At 41.3% G+C, this 22,400-nt stretch overlaps 1 protein-coding gene across 8 annotated transcripts in view; it reads right to left on the bottom strand.

Moving 5' to 3' along the window:
* The window catches only part of NPAS2 (neuronal PAS domain protein 2), a 247,683-nt gene continuing 225,283 nt past the window's right edge, over window positions 1-22,400 (bottom strand). For 7 of the 8 annotated variants that reach the window (XM_069073028.1, XM_069073027.1, XM_069073021.1 and 4 more), the window contains exons 14-21: window positions 22,121-22,230; window positions 20,363-20,455; window positions 14,644-14,790; window positions 6,975-7,172; window positions 5,900-6,087; window positions 5,241-5,333; window positions 2,195-2,366; window positions 1-1,365 (exon numbers count right to left, since the gene is read on the bottom strand). In XM_069073028.1, coding sequence (XP_068929129.1) covers window positions 1,180-1,365; window positions 2,195-2,366; window positions 5,241-5,333; window positions 5,900-6,087; window positions 6,975-7,172; window positions 14,644-14,790; window positions 20,363-20,455; window positions 22,121-22,230 — 1,187 coding nt within the window. In that variant the 3' untranslated portion in view covers window positions 1-1,179. The remainder of the gene's footprint in view (window positions 1,366-2,194; window positions 2,367-5,240; window positions 5,334-5,899; window positions 6,088-6,974; window positions 7,173-14,643; window positions 14,791-20,362; window positions 20,456-22,120; window positions 22,231-22,400) is intronic. The other variant, XM_069073025.1, reaches the window with a different exon arrangement.

Here is a 22,400-nt window from a genome sequence, read left to right as displayed (position 1 = left end):
AAGCACAAGAAAACTTTTATACTTGTGAAATGAACTGGTGTTTTCAGATACAAAATAATTTACACATAATTCCATACAATTTTATTTTTTATAGAAATAGGTCATTATTACAACAGCTGTACAATACACTATGTTTTATAATTACATAAAATCTTTTCTTTAGAAACATCTCAACATAACAAAACATACAAAAAAAGCAAAAAGTGCATTTTTAAAGGAAAATTCAATCCTAGGTATTTATCATGAAAGATATGTAATAAGATGCAGCATCCCCATTCAATGGGCCAAAACACAGTGCATTTTCCTCAGTGACCTGTAGCCCCAAACAGAGGTGACTGGCTGTCTGGGAGGCAGAAATGTATCCTCTTTATATTCTTAAGTGTCTCGACAGAATTCCAGAGCATCAGCTGCATGATTGTGCTTACAGTTCGAGTCCTCCTTTGTAGTTGTAATTAATAAAGTAAACAGGTATAGTCCAGTGTTATTTTCTTAAGAAAGAACCCAAACCCAAAACATCCACCAGAACAGGAAGGGTTAAAGGGTGCGTTCTGTTAGTTTTAGGCTGGAGAGTATGACCAGCTCTGCCTGCTGTTTTTGTAGTTGTGGTCACGACATGAAGTAAATAGACTTTTATTTATTTTTTTATTTTATACAGAAAGTGCCTAAGTTATTTCTTCTGTGCAGTTGTGCAAAAAAAATATTAACAATAATAAAAATAATCTCTTGTTCTTTCTCTCTTCAACAGATCTTTGACCCAGTGCTTCTCAAATGCAAAGGAAAGAAGAGTGAAAGAATAAAGGCCAAATATTTCATATAGACAGTCCACGGTCAGCTGGAGTTACACGAATGTGCTCACAAGGATGAAGCAGAAAGTGCTTTCTCCAAGTGTTTACCCAACAGGGATGGGGTTCACATAGACTACTGTTCACTTCCAGTCTGAGTGGTCATGTATGGCTGTAGAGATCCACTGAGCCGGGGGAACCAAGGACAACCAGACCTTGATAATTTTCTATCTACTGCAACCTGCGGTCTGAGATTTGTTATGATCTAGGAGTTCTGAAATGTATTCTGCAGTGTGCAAAAGCCAAGAGTTTAGATCCAGAATCCTTTCCTCCCCTGCCCCGTCCCTCTCTTGTCCATTGGTTAAAGCTGATTGTGTATTGACATTCTGTTGGCATCCTATCGTGGAGGCTGCTGGAGGCTTGAGGGTTCTGACAGACTGCTGGGCCTTCGGGATGGGTGTGGAGGCGGTGGCGGTGGCTGTGGGGGTGTGGGATGATATCCCATGGTCCCTTGTTGTTGTGAGTAGGTGGGCAAAAGCAGAGAGTCTTGCTGTTCATTGTGCAAAGAGGTTGGTGTCTGTACCTAGCAAGGAAACATCAAATAAACTTGGTTTACAATCGTTGTACTTTGGCTAACCAGAGAGTCAGAGGGGAGGGATGCAGATAACATCCCCAAATGGTGAGTCCACTCTGTCTCACTCGAGGGGAAGCCACGGGGATGGAGCTCAGAAGGACCTTTCCAACGATGCTCGTTAATACTGCTTCCCACCTGATTCAAGAGTGGAAGGAATTCTAGGCAAGAGAGAGCCGCGCCACGGCCGAGGAACAGGGCATCAAAATATGCCCTTCCCTTACAAATGCTGAGTACGTGTAGGTGGAGTCTGTGGCTTATTTCATTTTCAGATCCCCAGGGTCTGTCTTAATGAATTACGTATGATAGCTACTTAATTGAATTATGTTTGTTCATTGCTATTTTTCCATAGTTTTTGTTTTAATAAGGTAATTTCCTTTATTACTCCAATAAGGCATTCAAGAAATCCTCCCAAATACTGAACCTGTTCAGGAACCATCTTTAGCATGCACGTGTCTGCACCTGGACCCTAGAGTGATCTTTAAACAAGTAGTTCTTAAACATTTTTGTGTATGTAATGGACCCCTCTGGCATTCTGCTGAAGTCTATTGATCCCTTCTTAGAATGTTTTTAAATACATAAAACAAAGTATGTGGCATTATACAAGAACACTGAATTATAGCTAGCAAAATATTAGAAAGAAATGCCAAGTTCAGATCCCAGGTTAAGAGCTCATGCTCAAAGCAAGAGTTGAAACAGGCTTTGTCAAGGCTTATGTCTTCTGGGTGTGGTTGGTCCCTACAGAAGTCTCCCGTCTCTCATCTCTCTGCCCATCTCCTACCTGTAGATAGTGCGGTGTCTGCTGGGGCTGCAGAGGCTGCAAGGGGGATGGCTGTGTGGTAGAGAAGCCAGGGTGCAACACAGCTTGTCCCATCAGCAGAATAGGGGTCGAGGTGCTGCTGCTGGATGTTTGCACTTCCAGACTTGGAAATCCAGATGGACTCGGAGGATATCTGTTTGTTTCAGTGAAAAAAAGAAATAGCTTTAAAAATGAGATATTCCAAGTTGACAGCAAGACATGGAGAGAAGACCAGACAAAAAGTTCTAGGTATTTGAAAAGGCTGCAAATTTTTTCTAGAGAAGAAATTCATTTCGAGATCATCATCAACGAGTTTTGTCTGAAGCCCTCCCTATGTGTATGTGTTTCACAAGTGGCCCTAACAGGCTCCGGAATACTGGCCTAGGAATTTGGAGGAGTCAGGTTCTGGATGACTGAGAAGAAAAGACTGGCACTAAGCCATCTACTTATTGTCTGGTAGAAATTCAGGAGGGAGGAAAAAGAAAAACTTAATCAAGGGTATCAGAATTCTATTGGCTACAAAAAACTTAACATAAAAAAACAAGTCAGAAAAATGCAGTGTTGCATAATGGACAGAACTGGGAATCAAGCCAGATCCAGGTTCAAATCCATTTCTGACACTTACTAGCTGTGTGATCATGAGCAAGCCATTTAAACACTGTTTCCTCATCTATAAAATGGGTATAATAATACCTGTAATACTTATCTCACAAGTTTGTGAGGAGCAAATGAAATAAATTGCTATAGGGATGTCAGTTATTATTGTTTAAAAAAAAAGCTAACATTTGCACAATGCTTACTGTGTTCCCCGCACTGTGCTAAGAACTCTCTAATCATTACCTCATTTGATCCTCTCCAACAATCCTGAGAGAAAGGTTCTCTTATCAGTCCCATTTTACAGATGAGGATACTGAGGCAGAAAGAGGTTACCTGACTTGCCCAGGTTAGTCATATTTGAGGCCTAATTTGAACTCAGGTCTTCCTGGCTCAACACTCATTCCAGTGTCACCTAGTGAGCCCTTTAAAAAATCAGAATTCACAGAATAAAGAAGGTCTCTACCCAATGACTTGACTTTAAGCCTCACTAGAAACAAACATAGACAGCAGGTAGGTGAAGCAGTATCCGGAAAGAGTAAAGGACTTGGAATAAGAAACACCCAAGTTCAAATCCTGCCTCAGATAGTTATTTAACTGTGTGATCTGGGCAAGTCTCAGCTTCAGTTTCCTCATCTATAAAGTTGGGGAAAAAATTGCATCTACCTCACACGGTTGTTGTGAAAATCAAATGAACTTTGCTTAAAGAGCTATATAAATGGAAATAATTATTACTATCATAACCAGGAAGATTTTGTCTCCAAATTACTTGGAGCACTTGGGCAGGGCAGGCTAAAAATTCGACCGAATTAGAAACATTGGCTGAATCTTTGCGGATAGGGAGTTTAAAAGGAAGGCTACTGTGTGTCTAAGAGGAGACTCGAAGAAACTGCGCAACAGAAGATGGATGTTATTTGAGACTGTTAAGAAATGGGACATTCTTTTTTTGCCTTTTTTTTGGAGGGCAATTGGGGTTAAGTGACTTGCCCAAGGTCACATGGCTAGTTATTGTGTTACGTGTCTGAGGCCGCATTTGAACTCAGGTCCTCCTGACTCCAGGGCCGGGTGCTCTATTCACTGCGCCACCTAGCCGCCCCAAAATGGGACATTCTTTACACACCCTGGAAGGGAACCAAGGATGGGTTCTTTGAAGGATTGTGAGATGAAAGGAGAGTGCCAATGGAATTGCTCCAAAGGGAAGTTTAGAGTTGGAGAAAACTGAAGCCTGGGGGCGTGCCTATGGAGGGTTCAATGGAAGCTGTCTCCAAGGCAGGTAGGTGTCTTTTCCAGGGCCTCTGTGTGGTTCTTTGTTGAGTGGTAGCCTCCTTACAAAAATTAAGCCACAATTTTATGGAAAGGGCATCATCTGCCAGGTATTTCTATTTCAGTCTCACTTCCAAAGCATGGAAACATTTTATTTTTCCAATAGCTTTTCACATTACTGGAACTTCATGTTTCCAGTAATATTGACCCTGTTAATTAGGGAATGGTGAATGGTGCTGTTAAACACAATTCTTTCTGATTCTCAGGCCTAAGGGTATAGGCAAAGGGGGTGGGGGTGGGAGAAGAATATGTTTGTAGATGGAAAGTGGAAACAAATTTTACAGGTTTCTTAATGTCCTACTGGTACATGACCAGTGCCACAGGTTGGCAGATTCAGAGTTACTGTCAGTGGGGCTTTTTGGCTGCTGGACTTTTTTTAGGTGGGGAGGGGGGACCAGACCTGTGATTTCACTGGCGTCCTATAAGGAGCTCCCAGTGAAAGAATCCCCTCTGCCAAAGCACAGCAGCAACTATTCCTTAAAGTCTCTCTTTTTTTTTTTTTTTTTGCCTTTTGGGGGGCAGTTGGGGCTAAGTAACTTGCCCAAGGTTACACAGCTAGTTTTTTTGTGTGGGTGTTATGTGTCTGAGGCCAGAACCGAACTCGGGTCCTCCCGACCCTGGGCTGGTGCTTTACTCACTGTGCCACCTAGCAGCCCCCTTCCTTAAAGTCTTCAAGAATTTCCTTGAGGCATTGACAGGTCACTCTCTGGTATGTGAGAGAAGGTGGAATCTAGAGGACACCATCCAGCTATCATCCCAGGCTGCTTCTCAATATAAATGCTAGAAACCATCCTGCAGTGGCCAGATTTGGGCCGCCTGGACTTTATGCCCTGAGAGTGGAGGCTTTTCAGACTTCAGAAGGAGTCAACAGACATTTTATTAATTTAAATCACTGGGGATAGGATAAAGGGAGCATGTTGTCATGGAAGGAGATTGCAGAACAGGGGCTTTTTAAAAAAAGCTCGAGAAAATCTAAATACAGAATCAAAACAATGACTTCGGATTCAAGTAGGAGGAAAATCATATTATGATTCTAATCCAGTTTTCTACTGTCCTTCTATCTTCTCCCCTCCCTCCCTCATCCCTCTTCCCTCCCTCCGGGACCACCTACTTTACTGGTCGCCCAGTGCCTCCAGGGTCTGAGGACCTCCTTGCATCACACGACCCAGGCATCATTGGCTGGATTGGTTGACTAAGCAGCAGTCTTTTGGAGGAGAGAGAGAATAATGTTCATCACCCTCTTTGGAACACCTGGCCAACTATTGTGTTAACTGATCCCTCCATTCAAATGCCTCCTGTTCCATCTTGAATTTGCTTTCCTTAGCCTCCTGCTCAGGAAGAACCTGGCTGGGCTGGTCTGTCCCTGGCTCTGGCACTTTCTGTGTCATACGGCTCACAAACTCCCTTTTTGCTTCATAAGAATGTCTGCATTTCCCTTACCTGCCTCTATCTTCTGCAGAGGAAAGGAAATTGAAGGGATTGAAAACAGATTATCAGTTATTTTTCAGAGAAAGGCATTAATTCCAGATGACTGAAGATGAAGCACACTACTCACTCCTGTCAGAGATATGCAGAAAGAGACACATTTTTGCACATGGCCAATGTAGGGATTTGGTGTGTGTGTGTGTATTTGTTACCAGGGTTTTATTTTTGTCCTCCCACTCCCAACCCAAGGTGGGGAGATGGGAGGGAGAGAAAACAAATACTTGTTAATGGAAAAATAATTTTAAAAACAAGCAGACAAAAAACAAAGGAAGGCGTTGTTCATACCTGAGTTGCCTATCATGGCTGAAGTCTGGGCTGGCATGACACTGTCCAGTGTCCTGGGTGAGAGAAGCCGGCGTGGTCAGACTCAGGGCTTGTGGGAGTAAAGCTGTGCTGCTGAACTGGGAGGTCAAGCTGCTCACGGAGTGGCCATTTCCCTGCAGGACTTGTGTGCTTCTCATTGGTTTTTGCCCCTGGAGCATGATTTTTAAGGAGGAAGACACGTCTCAATGAAAGGAGTCTGAAAGGCACTCTTCATCCTGCTCTGCTTCTGCCAGGTCTCTCGTCTGCCCGTTTTGTCACCATTCAGGAGTGGGGTAAGACTAGGTTCTCTCTAGAAGACAGCCCCAAGGGTAGTTGGGATGATGCCTTTGTAAGGGGGCCAGGGACTGAGGACGACACGCTCGGCAGCTATTTCTCAGAGCAGAGGCAAGGTCAGGGAAAGGGACGTGAGGAGGGCTGACCCGCACCACCCCGTGTCTGTGAGTAAATCAGGAGAGTGGGTAGCACTCCGATCCAGACGCTTACACAGGGGCAACTTGTATCTCGAGGGTCCAGAATCTCAGGGGAGATGGGTGGGCCTTAGACCCATCTGGTCCAAACTGTACCTGAATAAGGATCTCTCTTATGAACATACAAGTATGACAAGGGGTCGTCCAGTCCCAATAAGAGGAAACTCACCACCGTCTGAGGTCATCCATCCCACTTTCATTTCTAGGTAGCCCTAATGGTTAGAAACTTCTCTTTTCTGTCAAACCTAGATTTGACTGGGCAGATTGAGAAGGACCCTTTGAGATGTAGCCATCTCAATTTAGGAGCCAGGCTAGTTCTAGAATGCCTTTCAAAGCAAATCGGGGGAAAAGTGGAGGGGCGGAAGTCATTAAGATATGGGACCAAATGAACCTTACTTTTTTATAATGAGAACTTATTGAAAAACATGAATCATTTCTTTTGACTCAGTTTCAAATCATGTTCTACTCTCCAGCTTTCCCCCTTGGCTCATCAATAAGTCATGCCTTCACTCTTTGGTATCTGCCTGTCCCTGCTGGGAAAATGGAATTTAGAAGAAAAGTAGAGTTACCTGGCTTGCTATCACACTGGATTCCCGTAGCAACTGTTGGTTTGCTATCTGGGAAGTTGCAATCTGTCCTGGAAGTTGAGGGCTAGGCACAAGCTGTGTTTGGGAAACTACCCCTGACCTCTGCTGTAGCTGCTGCTGCTGCTCCGGCCGCTGTATGCTGCTGAAACTCAGGGATACAGCTGACTGCTGTAAAAACATCTGGAAAGAGAAAACCGCCAAGAAAGAAACCGTATTTTCACCAGGCCTGCCAGATGGTAAGCCCTTTGAGAACAGGGACCATACCTTCATCTTTGAATCTCCTTTAGAACTTAACACATAAAAGAGATTTTAAAACTTTCACTGAAAATTGAATCCTCTCTGCTTTATAGCTCTAATCCATGCTAAGCCATTAAGGTCCCACTTCACCAAGAACATCCCAGAACAAGTCTGTATTTTGAAATAGATAAATGGTATCGATGGGGATGGCATCTGAACCCACAAAAGGAAAAGACCATGTCTTTGGGATAGGGACCCGAAAAAGGAAAAGCCCCTCATCTTTTCCATGTGGCTCAGGCCCTTCCCAGTTAATTAACTGCCCTTTCAATTGTCCCGACCTGGCCCCGCCTAGACACCCACTCCCTTAATTCCATCTAGATCCCTTCTCTGTACCTAGTCTTCTGTATAAAAGATCCATCTTGCCTCCAAGAAAGTGCTCAGATTCCTTAAGAGTCCAACTAATGTTGGGATTTCTAAAGAGTCTGGCCGTTGGGTGGCACAGCAGACAAAACACTGGTCCTGCAGTCAGGAGGACCTGAGTTCAAAGCCAGCCTCAGACACTTAACACACAAAAATAAATTAGCCATGTGACCTTAGGCAAGTCACCAATTGCCCTACCTTCCCCCTCAAAAAAAAAAAAGGGGGTCTGGCCATTATGGTAGATTTTTAATAAAGCTTGTTTTTCTTTGGCTGAAAGAAGGCTTGGGTCAAATTCAATAAGACCCACATGTCACTATTTCGGGGTCCCAGAACCCTATCTACTGTCATATTAGGAGTAAGACCTGGGTTTGAATCCTGCTTGCTAGCTCTATGACACTCAACACTTACTGTGTCTAAGCTTCAGTTTCTTCATCTACTAAATGGGGATAATAATAGCATTTAGCTCACTGGGTTATTATGAGAATCAAATGAGATAACATAAAAGTGTTCTGCAAACCTGAAAGCATGTACAAATGCTAGTTATTGATTAATGGAATTTCCAGTCTTCTAAGACCTAAATCTGCCCTTTGAGTTCTTTTTATAACTCACGTAGGAAATATGCATTGGCTTCTAAGTGTCATCATCACCTTTAAGTAAGGTAGATTTTAGTGTGTGTAAGGTGGATTTTTGTTATTCTTTCTTAGAGTTCAGTTTCCCGGGATCCGTAGCTATAACAATCTCAGTTTCCCAGGTTCATGACTTGTAAACATCTCTACCATGCTTACGCAGCATTATGTAATGATAAATACTATAAGCATATGTGCAAACATTATAAACTTCCACTGTGGATGTGCAGTGAGATACTGGGATGAGGCTATTGCTGGTAATATGCCTTCTTTGTCTGTTGCCCTATAAAGCAGGTGGGCACTGATCAGTGAGTGGGGAATCCTTAGGGTTGAATGCACAAGCTGGTATGCTGTGTGTGCCTTGACCAGCCCCCATCAAGGCTTGGGGGTAATCTGTGTTTGCTTCAACTGGCCCCATTGAGGCTGGAATGGATTTAGGGGAGAGCACAAATAGTGCCCATCTCGAGTGACCCCATGGAGCCAGAGGGGTAGTTGCCCCCTCTTGTCACCCAGCCCCTGCAAGAAGGGTGATTAGGGAATGCCGTATGAGTTTGTCCTCCCATTATCAGCAGCCATTGTGGGAAAACGAGACTAAAATAAAGTAAGATTATTCACCCCTTTGAAGGTGTCTCAGTGTCTTTCCTGTCTGATCAGATCACGAGTGAACCTGTGCTAGCAGCCCTCCTGTGTGCTGTGGTCATCTGCCTCACATCACCTTACCTGGGGGGAAATCTTCCACTTAGTAAAAGAAATAAATGAAATTTCCAAATGACCTTATGGGACAGCCAGAAAGAACTTGACGATGTTTTGCACTGCTCTCTATACAGTTTCCTTTATCAATGAAAATAACCCTATTAATGGGAGAGTACTATTTATATGTATATGGCTGAAAATACTAGATGATTTTAGAACTAGAAGAATTGTCACAGACCAACTAATCCAACCCCTGCCACAATAACAACAGACTAGCAACAACAGCTAGTATTTTAGGTTTACAAAGCATTTTAAGCATATTTTCTCATCTGAACTTTACAACAAACCTGTGAATTACACACTACATTTTACGGATGAGGAAAATGAGGCTGACAAAGGTTAAATGATTGGTCTAGAATGTAATGGCAAGTAAAGAAGTAGTTAACACCTTGTTTCAGCTATTTAATTAATACCTTGTTTTGTTATCAAGTCTTTGTTGAAAAGCAGAACTTGTGAACCCCACAACTTGTGAACCTTAGAACTTGTGAACACTTGTTGCTGATGCAACAGGAAGGGGAGAAGCTAATGACCATATATAAGGAGAAGCCCAGGCTGGAGAGAGCAGAACTGAGAAGAGAATTGAGAAGAACTGAGGAGAACTGAGAAGAGAACTCTTGTGGTGGCAGAGTCAAGAAGGAGGAAACTTGTGGTATCCTGGCACTCCATGTTGTCTGTTCCGTCTGTGTTGATGTTTGTTTGTGATACTTTGTACAGAAGCCCTGGGACCTCAGTGCAAGCCCTGAAAGAGGATTTTCTGGTTGTCTGTTTACAGAATTCCTGGAGGAGGGTTTTGGAGGTCCTGGGACTGTACTGATGATTTGTCTTGACCTTATTTGTGGGTCTGTGTTGATTTCTATGTTGATGATTTATGTTGACCTCTTGGACCTTGTCTGTGGGTCTGTATTGATTTCTATGCTGATGACTTGTGTTGACTTCTCAGACCTTGTTGGTGGGTCTCTGTTGATTTCATAGGCAGACAGTGAATTGATGATAATGCTGGCAATGTGCATGCATGTTATTGTGGCTTTGTTAAGTTTTGTCTTCCCAGGAACAGAAGCTGTGAAGGACTTGAGGTGGACTGGACACTGGGAGCTTCAATATGGAACAGGAATTGGACAAACAAGGAGCTGGGAGCTGCCTGCCTTTGAACTCAGGTGACAGTTGGGTAGATTAGGGCAGGAGCTGGGACCATGGAAGGGGAACCATGGAATCTGAGAGCCAGCCTCGAGTCAAGATGAAAAGACCTCTCCTTGAGTACCTAGTGCTGCCTGAGAAGATTATGATTGACTGTGACCTAGGGGTGGAGAACTTTGACCTTTGTACTTTGTGTCCCTTAAGGAGGCTTGCTACTTAAGGATGATTGAGGTTAGAACTTACTAAATGATTGTACTTTGTTTAAAACTCTGTGGCCACTTTAGGGATAACTTGTTACGCTATAACATTGTGAATGCTGTACTTTGGTTTCTGTGAATGTTTTGCTTTACTTTACTGCTGAATAAACAGAGTTTGCTCTACAATGTAATCAGAACCTTGAAGCTGCTCACAGCAACAGTCCAATAAGCAGAGATAAGGAAAGCAAAAGGAAGACGAGGCTTAAGGGAAAAGTCAGTGTCTAGTAAATGCTTGTGGGATGAAGGAGGGCTCCCTTAGAGCTCCTAGTGCTCAAAGCTTAGCTTGAGCGCCCCTCCCTCAAGAGACCTTTCCTAATTCTGTGGTTGTTTTCAGTTGTGTCCAACTCTTTGTGACCCTATTTGGGGTTTTCTTGGCAAAGATACTGCAATGATTTGCCATTTCCCTCTATGGCTCATTTTACAGATGAGAAAACTGAGGTAAATATGGTTAAATGACTTGCCCAGAGTCTCATGGCTAGGAAGTTTGTGAGGTCAAATTTGAACTCCGGTCTTCCTGACTCCAGGTCAGGCACTCTCTCCACTGTGCCACCTAGCTGGTCTTTTGTAATGACCCCCGCCCCCCAGTTATTAGTTAAGCTGCCCCACGGATCACTGTTATTTAATTAATTTATTTTTGATTTATGAAATGAAGGGCAAAGTGAAAAATGTTGGGGAGGGGATGTGGAAAAATTGGGACGCTATTTCATTGTTGGTGGAATGGTGAACTGATCCAACCATTTTTGGAGAGGAGTCTGGAATTAAGCCCAAAGAGTTATTAAACTTCCTATACCTTTTGATTACTGTTACTTTGTAGAGAGCCTATTTTTTTTTTTTGCTTTTTTGGGGGGAGGGGGGGGGAGGAATGCAGGGCAGGTTAAATGACTTGCCCAAGATCACACGGCTAGTTTTTGTGTTAACTGTCTGAGGCCACATTTGAACTCAGGTCCTCCTGACTCCAGGGCTGATGCTCTATTCACTGCACTACCTAGCCTCCATGAGAGCCTATATTTTTATTTTTTTTTTTTATCACTTTGCATCCCTTAAGTAGAACAGGCCCCTTCGGGGCAAGATCTGTTTGACTTTTGTAAATAAATGCTTGTTGATCTACTGGGACTGTCCCTGTCTTTAAATCAGGGATTTACACCATAGACAGCCAACAGAGGGAGCCGAAGTTTGCAGTCAGAAATACCCCAGGAAAGAAAGATTTATGATCTGGGTATGCAGGATGGTGATAAGCATTCTTGAATTGGCTGACTCTCTTCTGTAGAGCACCCAGTGTGTTTAACTTCACATCATGCAGCTGCCCTTGTTAAAGGATATGTGACAGCCTTGTATCTACCCTAAAAAAAAAAACCCTAGAAATGAAGGCAAATAGTTTTTAAATAAATGTCCTTGATGCCAAAAGAAATCCCCAAAAGCCAATTAGAGGAGTCTAGAACTTAGGGCTAGGATTAGGGAGCTTTTATTTCTTAAAATTTAATTTCTTTTTGCTCTTAAGCCTGTCTGCTTAAACCATGCATGCTTCAGTTTCTCTGCACCAGCACATTTTTGAATATGTGTGCAATGACATTTAAGGTAATATTTGTGAAAGTACATTGGGTCTTGTTAGAAAAGTATTCTGTAGGTACCAAGTACCTTTTTATATGCCATCTAAAGGGAAATAAAATCTGTCAGGTTAAACAGTATTTTTTTAAAAATCACAGAAAGGGGTAGGTAGCTAGGTGGCTCAGTGAATAGAGCACCAGCCCTGGAGTCAGGAGGACCTAAGTTCAAACCTGCCCTCAGACACTTAACACAAAAACTAGCCGTGTGATCTTGGGCAAATCACTTTACCCCAATTGCCCTCCAAAAAGCAAAAAAAAAAAAAATTAAAAAAAAATTAAAAATCACAGAAATATTTTACTTCTGATTTTCCAAGGGGATTAAAAAGAAAATAATCCTATGTTCAAAGCAACTTCCCCAAAGCATATCCATTACATTTTATCTTCTTTTTAAATTTTGCAGTCATATAAAGTAATGTGGAAAATTAATTCCTTTTTTTTTTTGGTCAAACACTTTGGAATATATATTGAAAATGTTTTAAAACTTGCAATCTGCAAATTAAAGTAGCATAACATGTGAGAAAATATTCCCCAGGTTAGGTCTATTCCTTGGGAAATTTCAGCATAAAGTCAATTGGGAGAAACCATGAAAGAACACAGTTTCAATCCTTTCTACTTTGGGGACTAATAATAATCAATTCTACAGAAGTCAGATGCCTGGGTTTCATGAGGTGATCCAAGTATAATGAGCTTTGGTTATAAAGAGGAAAAGTAATGAGTACCAGTAATGAGGGGTGAAAGGGAACACCTTATGGTCATTTGATATTTTAAAATCCTGCTCTATTATTGAAATCCATTTTTAAAAGCCAGAAAATTCAGAAATTACTGTTTTTTGGAAACATGTTAATATCTCTGCCTTGCTTTTGGCCCAATTTTCTTCTTCCTGTGAAAATCCTATTGAAGTAATTCAAGTTAAATAGGTTCTAGGAAGAGTGACATGGGCCATCAATCAGGCACTGGATCAATGGGGATATGCTACAGTTTACTATACCATACTACAGTAAAATACAGGATTAAAAAATAGACGCTGACACTTAAATGTATTCACTGTCTTTTAAAGTTAAAATTTGTACCCTGAATGGTGCATTGCTAGTCCCCCCCCCCCCACCTTTTTAAAACATTTCCTGGGTTTGGTGGAATTCAGAGAAATGGATTTAAAAAAAAAAACACCTTTTATTCTGAGGTTCTAAGTATTCTACCAACTCTTTACAGTTTTCTTGAATACTGCATGTATTTATTTCACACGCTGGATCCATTTTCTACAAGGTTATGAGGGTACTGTATGTCCTCCCAGATCCAGAGAAGGAAGAAAACTCTTTTATTGCATGAAATAAGAGAAGAGAGTGATATACCACATCATAATTATTATATGATATAGGATATAACGTGTGTATATATACATACATGCTTACACAAACACTATATATACATACATACAAGAATGTCTGTTGATTGCATATGTGTACTTTATGTATATGTATACATTTATATTATATATATGTATATATACATATTTACAAAAGTTTAGGGATGGCTAGGTGGCACAGTGAATAGAGAGCACCAGCCCTGGAGTCAGGAGGATCTGAGTTCAAATGCAGCCTCAAACACTTAACACAAAAACTAGGCATGTGACATTAGCAAGTCACTTAACCCCAATTGCCCTACCTTCCCCCTCTCCAAAAAGCAAAAAAAAAAAAAAAAAAAACCCAAAGTTGGAAAGTATATGTATGTGTTTACATAGATTTGTATATGTTTACATATATACTATATGTGCATACATATATGCAAAAATGTCTATTGATTGTGTGTGCAATAATTATATAGACAAAAGTTTGAGTATATATGTATGCATTTACATATTTACATGTATACATACATACTATATATACATACATATATGCAAAATGCCTGTTGATTGTGTGCATATATAATAATCACAAATACTATATATACAAAAAAGTTTGTTGGATGTGTGTATATGTGTATGTGTGTGTTGTCTGTAGCCAAAGGGGTCCATGACACCAAAAAGGTTAAGAACCCTTGCCTCATACACTTAGCCCTTGCCCCTTCCAGCCTGTGCTGTTTTGAGGAGGGGGAAGGAGGAATTCCTAGCTATTGATCCATACATGTGTGTTTTAAAACAAGAAAATCAATCAAGATCAATTTACTTGTGTTTTCCTCACTATCAAAATGCCCTTAGTAAATGTCTCTGAATGGTACTGTGCTATCGATCATACAGAAGAAATTCATATGGACACTGGGAATTTATAGTCTAAAAGTGAAAAGACTAACACGGACAGACTTAAAGACAGGGCAAAGGGTGGGGGGGGAAGCAAACTCTGAACAGGAACAGAAATAAAGAAAGAAATGATGAATTGGCATTATGTGTGAAGCGTAACACTGTATCATGGGGTGCTGCCTGAATAGGAAGTCATGGAAATTTCATGCTTAGCCGGAGTGAAGACCGGGCACAGCTGACTTCTTTTGTGTCTGCCCAGCAAGCTTTGGAGGCTTGATAAATAGGACTAATTAAGGTTACATGGAGCTGAAGTGAGGATGTTATTGGGAAGGTTCGCCCATGGAACTTCTCTGGGGCTCCCCACATCTCCTCTGGGGCCCTTACCTGCAGGTTGGAGTCCTGGACCATGCACAGCTGTTCTTGGATTTTATGCAGTTCTTCTTGCTGCCACCGAATGTTGGCCTGCAGGATCCGAGTCCGCTGCTCTAGCTGGTCTTTGATGGTTTGAAACATGCTGAATTGTGCTGAGAACTTGAAGACAAAGAGAGGGGAAAATCACACCCACATTAAATGCTGATTTTTATCATTCAAACAGGTTTCAGTGATGAACCCACCATATTGATCTTTTGCAGCCCCTTGCCCCTCTTCACCAATGTTAGTCCAGTGGCCCCAGTTGAGCCTAGGAGGGAGTCGCAGCAACGTCCATGAAGGGCTTAAAGTCGATAGTTGAATCTAATGAAAATTATTGTTTGCTCATGCTTTCTTTTATGTGCCACATGGCACAATGAAATGGCCATTGGACTCAGAGTCAAAGAAGTACTGAGAGATAAAGTCCCAGCTCTGTTACTTATAATGGCTACATCTACAGAGCACAAGGTTTGCAAAGCACTTTTCATGTTAAATACAAATGTATGTAGCACCTTAAAGGTTACAGTTTGCTTTCTATACACCATCTCATTTCAGCCTCACAGCAGCTCTGTGAGGGAGGCACTAAAGAAATCACTGAACCCTTTTTATGGATGAGAAAACTGAAGTTTTAAAGGGGTAAAGTGGGAAATAGTCATGTTGCTACTAAGCGCCAGAAACAGTCATGTGCGACTACTTTAATCTCTTGGGGCCTCAGTTCTCTCATCTGTAAAATGGGGGTGTTGGTCTAGATGACCACTAAGGCTCTTTCCAGCTTTTAAACCATAATCCTTTGATGCTATTTCTTTCTAGGTCAGTGGAGCTCATTCTAAATTTGTATGGTAAATTTATCTCACTGCAGTCTGGTAATACTGAATTATTGCTTGATTTTGTAAGTACTGATTGTATATTCATTTTCCAAATTCAGTCAGAGGGAGGGAGAGAGAGGGAAAGGAGAAGGCAGGGGGGAGAGGGAGGGAGAGAGACAGAGAGAGAGAGAGAGAGAGAGAGAGACAGAGACAGAGATTGAGAGAGAGCGCTTTTGAAAAGAATGTCAGAAGCAGGACACCAAAAGCACTCTCTCCCCACCTCCAGACCTGCCAGTGAGGGCATGGCAGCTTGCATGTAACAGATTCACAGACATTTTTAGGTTCTATAATTATCCTGAATGTGATCCTGGACAGCACTGGCCTGTTATGTAATGCATCACGAATGAGCTTTAATTTGATAGTACATTACACTGAGGCAGTGTTCTCTAAACTGGCCTTGAGGGTCTTTTAGCTGACTGGCAGAGAGGGATAGCTCTCAGCACCCTTCCTCACCTTTCCCCAGGTTCTCGATGTCCCCCCTCAGGGGAATCTAGGTCAGTGATAGCAAACAAACAAGCAAAAAGACCCCAGGAAAGTCAAATAAGTTAATCAATAACATTGTTGTGTTTTGCAGGGACAGAATTTAACTTGAGGTTCTCCTGGGAACAGCCCAAAGCTTTGCTGCAGGCTTACATAAAAGGCCGTAAGTGTGCTTGGATTTCTTAGTCATTCATTTTGTATACCTTGAGGTGTCCCTGTGGAAACCCTCGAGGAGACTCCAAAGTGTCACCTGCTCACTTAATGAGGGAACAACACAGTATCGTAATATTAGGTGGACATCACATCAGCAAGCCCAGAGATTTCAGTAAAGACACAGTTAGAGGCAGATGACGGGGGATCAGAGTATGAGCTTCCTGTGACCTCTGCCTAAGATCAGGAGGCTGTGCTGATGGTCTCTGGTAATGACAACTTTGTGACCCGGATGTGCATTATCTTTGTGTTTTCTCTTGCTTGCTTCCTCCCCCACAAAATGGATCTAATGATGTGAACTACCTGCTTCCTTTAGAAGGATGCTTATGTGTGGGTTAATGGATTGCTGCTCAAGTGCTTTGAGATAGCCAAATGCTAAATAATTTCTTGAGGGAAAATGTGCATGAAGGCTGGCATGGTTGATGGCTGTGGACTATGGCTAAATTTCCTTTAAGGTGATTTCACCAACAGTCCCTTTATCCCTGTTCAAACACTCTGCAGTATTCATGTTCTTATTCTTTACAAATGTGTCCTCTGGTCTTCTTTCATTTGATCCTTTTTCCCCTCTGTATGAAAAGATGACTTTGGGGGGGGGAGCAGTTTGGGGAGAGAAGATCGAAAGAATGGAAGTATTAAATTATGCCTCATTGGAATAACTGATCAAGGTTATAGGATATGCACTAAAACATCAATTAGCCAGAATCCAAATAAGGAAAACTCTGGATTAACTGGAATTTTGGGAGATGCACCCCGATTTTAGAAGTGAGCAAAAGAAAATAAGCATATAACATATTTTGTTAAAAAAAACAAAATCCAACTTCCTATACACCAGTGATTTCAAACTTAAATAGAAATGGGTCCCTGCAGGCTGCATATTGACTTGGAAAACCACAAATTAGCATTTTCTATGTTGTATTTTTATTTATGTAGTTAAACACTTTCCAATTACATTTTAATCTGGCGGGGGCAGGGCTATGAGTTTGGCACTTCTTTTGTATACAATCAGCCCAATATCCCACGGATGTAGGTAAATATGTACAGTGTTATGGAGGGACAGAAAAATAGCCCTGAGGAATCAAAGGATTTCAAGAGTTGTAAGGGACTTCAGAGGCCAACTAATCCAATCCATGCTTGAACAAAAGCCTGCCCCACAAATGTTTATCCAGCCTCTGCTTGGAAATCTCCAGTGGCTGGAAACCCATCACTTCCTCAGATAGCCCATTCGACTTTTTGGACAGCTGTCAGTGTTAAGGATTTTCTTCCATGAAACTGAAGTGGTACCTGCCTGTCACTGCTCCTGGTTCTGCCCACAAGACAGTCCCTCAAACACTTGAAGATAACGAAGTCTTCAAGTCACATCTTTCCTAAGTCTTCCCTTCTCCTGTCTAAAGATCCCCAATCAAATCCTTCAACCAAACCTCATAGAAAATGATTTATAACAACCTCACTCTCTTGGTTATGTTCCTTTAATGTGCTCTGGTTTGTCAATGTCCCTCCTAAAGCATGGCATCCAATGGTGAACATGATGATCCAAGAGTGTTGTTGTCAGGGAAGCCCCTGGGGAGACCTCCCTCATCTCTGAATACATTCTAAGATCAAGTAGTCTTTTCTTGGCTGTCATTTATGGACACCCCCCTATCTTCCACATGTTATCAGGATATATACTTTCTCTACCCTCAACTCACACAGTTAGCTTTTTGATCCTAAGGGCAGGATTTTCAGTTTGTCACCATTAAATTTCATCTTAACATATTCTGTCCACCATTCTGAATATATCCTAAAACAGTTTTAGATCTTAATTCTATCATTTAGTGTTGGCTCCTAGCATGGTGTTATTTGCAAACTGGACAAACATTTTATCTGTATCTTCATCCAAGTCATTGATAAAAATATTAAAAGGCATGGGACCCTTTGAGATTCCTGAAGCATTCCACTAGACACAAGGCACCATTACTCCTTATTCTTTGGAACCTATCATTCAACAAGCTCCTAATTGGCCATTAAATGAAAAATATCTTTGAAACAGAAAAAAAAACACCTCTATGTAGTTATACTAAAAATAATACTGATTATAGGACATACTTGGGCTTTATGTAGGCCAGATTTGAAAGTAAAGTATGGCCTATATTCAGAACAACATTTTATTCTGTTATATATTCTGTTATACTAATGACATAGGATACAATCAGAAGAAGGCATCGCTAGAAGGTATATGTACTTTTGACTGTTATCTGCAAGACTGATTTAGTATTGGAAGTTTTTAAAGTGCAAGTACTTTCAGAACTCAGCATCATCTATAAAGTTTTATACAAAACTTCATAAAGAAATGTTCTTCGTGACAAGTGCCAATTGCAAAAAAGAAATGGGTACTTGTTACAATTTTCATTTGATATCTGATTTAGCATTAGTAGTAAAATCTCATCAATCCAGTAGTAGAAAAAGGAAGTGAAAAGTCTTTATAGAAGAACATTTTTAAAAGAATACAGTTCTATTCTTTCCAAGGATGGTGCACATTATAAATTAAGCTATAAGTAGATACTAATAAGTAAAATTAAATGTAATTGAAAAAAAGCCTACCTCACACAATTGCATACTATAAAACAAAAAAAAAATCCTTTATCTGGCAAAAATTGATTTCTAGATCTAGAAGCCATAGGAGCTTTTAATTTCCTGGGTGCTTAGTTTGAAAAAGGTATGGATTTTACATGGGGGCTGGTTCCATTATGGGTAAAACCTTAAAAATCTGCAAAGAAGGAAATTATTCTATATGGTTTCCCCAATAAAGCTCACATACTGCATGTCTCAGTTACCTCAGGTTCTGCATAGCTAGGCTCTAAATGAATGAGGTTTTATTATTAACAGGAAGGGCTGTCAGCATGACTTGTCAAATGGGTTATGTGTGCTATGCTATCCTGTTTCAAAGATAATGCTGCTGGATGCACACGCCAGTAGAGGATGAGAAGTCATTTTTCCAGTAGAGGGGTAGGTTTGCATTAACCCACCCATATATTCTGGCTGAGTTCCTCTCGTCAAACACATTTGTGTGATGACTTGCTGTGGTTGTGGGGTGAAGTTTGTGGCCATGGGTTGAGCAAAGCTAACTGACTGGTTCACGAGGGGATAAAACCCAGAGGTTTAACCTCATTAGCATGATGCAGTAACCCAATGAACTGCTGTGTGTATATAACTGCATTCAATGATTTTGCTGACCAGAGATTGAACAATTCATCTATGTACAGATTAAAAAAACAACAACCAACATGATACTTCCTAGAAAATGTGTTGGATCTATAAAATAATCTTCTGGTGAGAGACCTTTGCAAAACTATTACGTCCAATTTAGCATATTATTAAGTGCTAAATTGGAAAGAAAGGAAAAGATGAATTGAAAACTTGGTAGAACATGCAGAGAGATCCAGGAAGATTATGAAAGAATTCAACAACAAGACTCGGATAAAGAACTCGACCATATAATTTATTTTGGCAGAAGAACTGAAAGAGATGAAACCATCTAGAAGAATGTGAATACTGCCTTACCTGTAATCTGGGAAACAGCTCAAAATGGCCACAGGAGGAGGGACAGGGATGGGGACTGGACTTAGATCAGATTAGTTTTGGATTGTGAATCCCTAGAGAGCGAGGACTGTCTTTTTCCTTTCTTTGTATCCCAAGAGCTTAGCACAGCACCAACACACAGTAGGTACTTTATAAATGCTCCCTGACCTTGTGACATATAATTTCATAGCTCTAGGGAACTCCTGGGTGGAGAAAATCTCTTCCCATATATGTCAGCACCTTTTCTGCAGCTTACCATCTTAAAGGGTTGCCTAGAGTGTTGAGGTTAAGTGACTTATTTGACCAGGGGTCCCACAGTCAGTAGGCATCACAGAGGCTTGATTGGTTGGATCCAGGTCTTTTTGGCTTCAGGGTCAGCTCTGTACCTACTATGCCATTGGAAAAGTATCCCCTGATTGGAACTTTGGCTTGGTGTCTTAATATGCAGGTCAGCCTGTGTGTAGACCCATGCATGTGCACACTCAGGGAGACCAGAGATGCCTTCTCAAATATGGGAGGGAAAGGTCTCAATTCTAAGAAGAACTCTTGCCCCCTCCCTTTATCTCTCCGAGTTCTAGACTCACCTGTGTCATGGGTGTAGGCGGGCTTTGCAAAACAGCCTGAGGGAGCAGATGTTGGGTAAGAAGGTCACAGGATGACTGAGAAGGCAGAGAAGCCTGGGGGAGGGGAAGAGAAAGAGAAAAAATAAGAATCCTGTTGTGTTAACAGATACAATTTCTGAAAGTTCAATAAATTCATAATACCCATTAGCTCCAATGTCCTTATGACCCTCCTTCATCTCCAAGAGCTATCTGGACAGAGTATACAGAAAGAGGCACCACTGCTTTCCCAAGAACAATAACTGGAAGACTGGAAGGGCTTTATTAAGTGAACAGGCATTTGTAGCTATAAAGAAATGGTGGGAGCAAATTGTCCTAGGGCTAAGAGACCTGTGAAACCAGATACCATTTCTGTCAAATAGGTGCTACAGTCATCATTATTCCCATTTTACAGACTGAGGCAAACTGAGGCTTGGGTTAAGGGACTTACCCCCGATCATACAGCTAGTAAAGTGAAATTTGAACCCAGATCTTTCCTACTCTAAGTTCAATGCTTTTTTCCATTACACCAAGCTCCAAGAACTATGCAAAGGAATGTTGTTTCATCCTATCAACTCAGCAAAAATAGCTGCTGCTTGCCTAGCCTTGGCAGCTCAGTTCCACTTCACCCTTGCAAGCCTTAGTCCTTAATGTCCGCAGTTTCAAGGCAAGTGCTCACCATTCAACTAGTGGGCACAGAACTGTCCTAGGTGCTAGTGGTGCTCTAGGGCTGGGCAGACAGTTTGGGATTTCCTATTGCTTATCTTCAACTTGAGTGAGATAAAGTAGGTATTCTGGGAGACTCTGTTTTGGAATCTTTAAGGGGAGTGTTCTGAGAAGTTAGTCAGGGACCTTTTGTCCCTGACTCCATTCAGCAAGTCAAGGCAGACTAGGGAAGATGGAACCCAAAACTTCATGGGTACCTTGAAAAATTTAAAATGAAAATTAAATTAAATTTTAGATTAAAAACTAAATTTTAATTAAGTTAAAATTTAAAATGAAATTCTAATTAAGATGTAATTCTAATTAACTTAAAATGCTAAATTTTAAATGAAATTCTAATTAAATTAAGATTTAAAATTTTTTAAAAGGTAAAAAACCTAATTTCTTAAAAATTAAGGAGAGTCAGAGGACAATAGATTGGGAAATGACAGTCATCATAGCCAATAAGCAAACGATTTCCATTTTATTGGAAAATAAAGGCTTGCTTTATTTATGCTATATATGACTAATGCAAGGAATTGTATACTCTCTTGTAGTCTCCAAAATTGTGTCTGTGTGTGTGTGTATGTGTCTATGTGTATGTGTGTGCGTGTGTGTGGTTTTTAGTAGCTGATTGACTCCTGGAAAGTATCAAAACATTAATGTTTCCTAATACAGTCAATGTAATCTCTGAAAGATTCCCTGGCATTTTAGAGGGAATCAGAAATAGATTCCAGTCCATGGTGAAGGTCCATCTTATTTTATGTGTGTACTCACAGGCATTGTAGGTAACTCAGTGGGTAGAGTGCTGGCCTAGAGTCAGGAAGACCTGAGCTCAAATCTAGCCACAGACACTTACAACCCTGGGCAAGTCACTTCACTCTGCTTGCTTTGGTTTCCTCATCTATAAAATGAGCTGGAGAAGGAAATGGCAAACTGCTCCAGTGTTTTGGCCGAGAAAACCCCCATGGCCATCACTGGCCTGTTATGGCTCCCGGGGTCATGAAGAGCCAGGCTCGACCAGACAAGAAGGGCACTCACGGGTATTGCAGCAGGCTGGCTGAGCCCTTGCATGGGTAACTCCTGTGGCAAGCTGGAGGTCCTTGCCAAGGAAGGGGTGCTGGATTCTCTGATCAGTTTGGTTGGAGTGGCTGTAAGAAAGCAACGAATGTTCTTAATGACTCGCAGATACTTGTGAAGCATGCTCTTAAAACAAGAGGAGAAAGATAAGGAAAATAGTCAAGTATAGCCTGGCTGAATACATATGATTGACTGAACTCCTGTTCAACTTTCACTTTTTTCATGTTAATGGAGACAGGAA

Source organism: Petaurus breviceps, unplaced genomic scaffold (assembly GCF_028583685.1).
Source record: "Petaurus breviceps papuanus isolate PSGF00001 unplaced genomic scaffold, PetGlider_PUasm1.0 90849, whole genome shotgun sequence".
Classification (NCBI taxonomy): domain Eukaryota; kingdom Metazoa; phylum Chordata; class Mammalia; order Diprotodontia; family Petauridae; genus Petaurus; species Petaurus breviceps.
The sequence above is the reverse complement of the archived record's forward strand: the minus strand, read 5'-3'. Positions and strand labels throughout refer to the sequence as shown.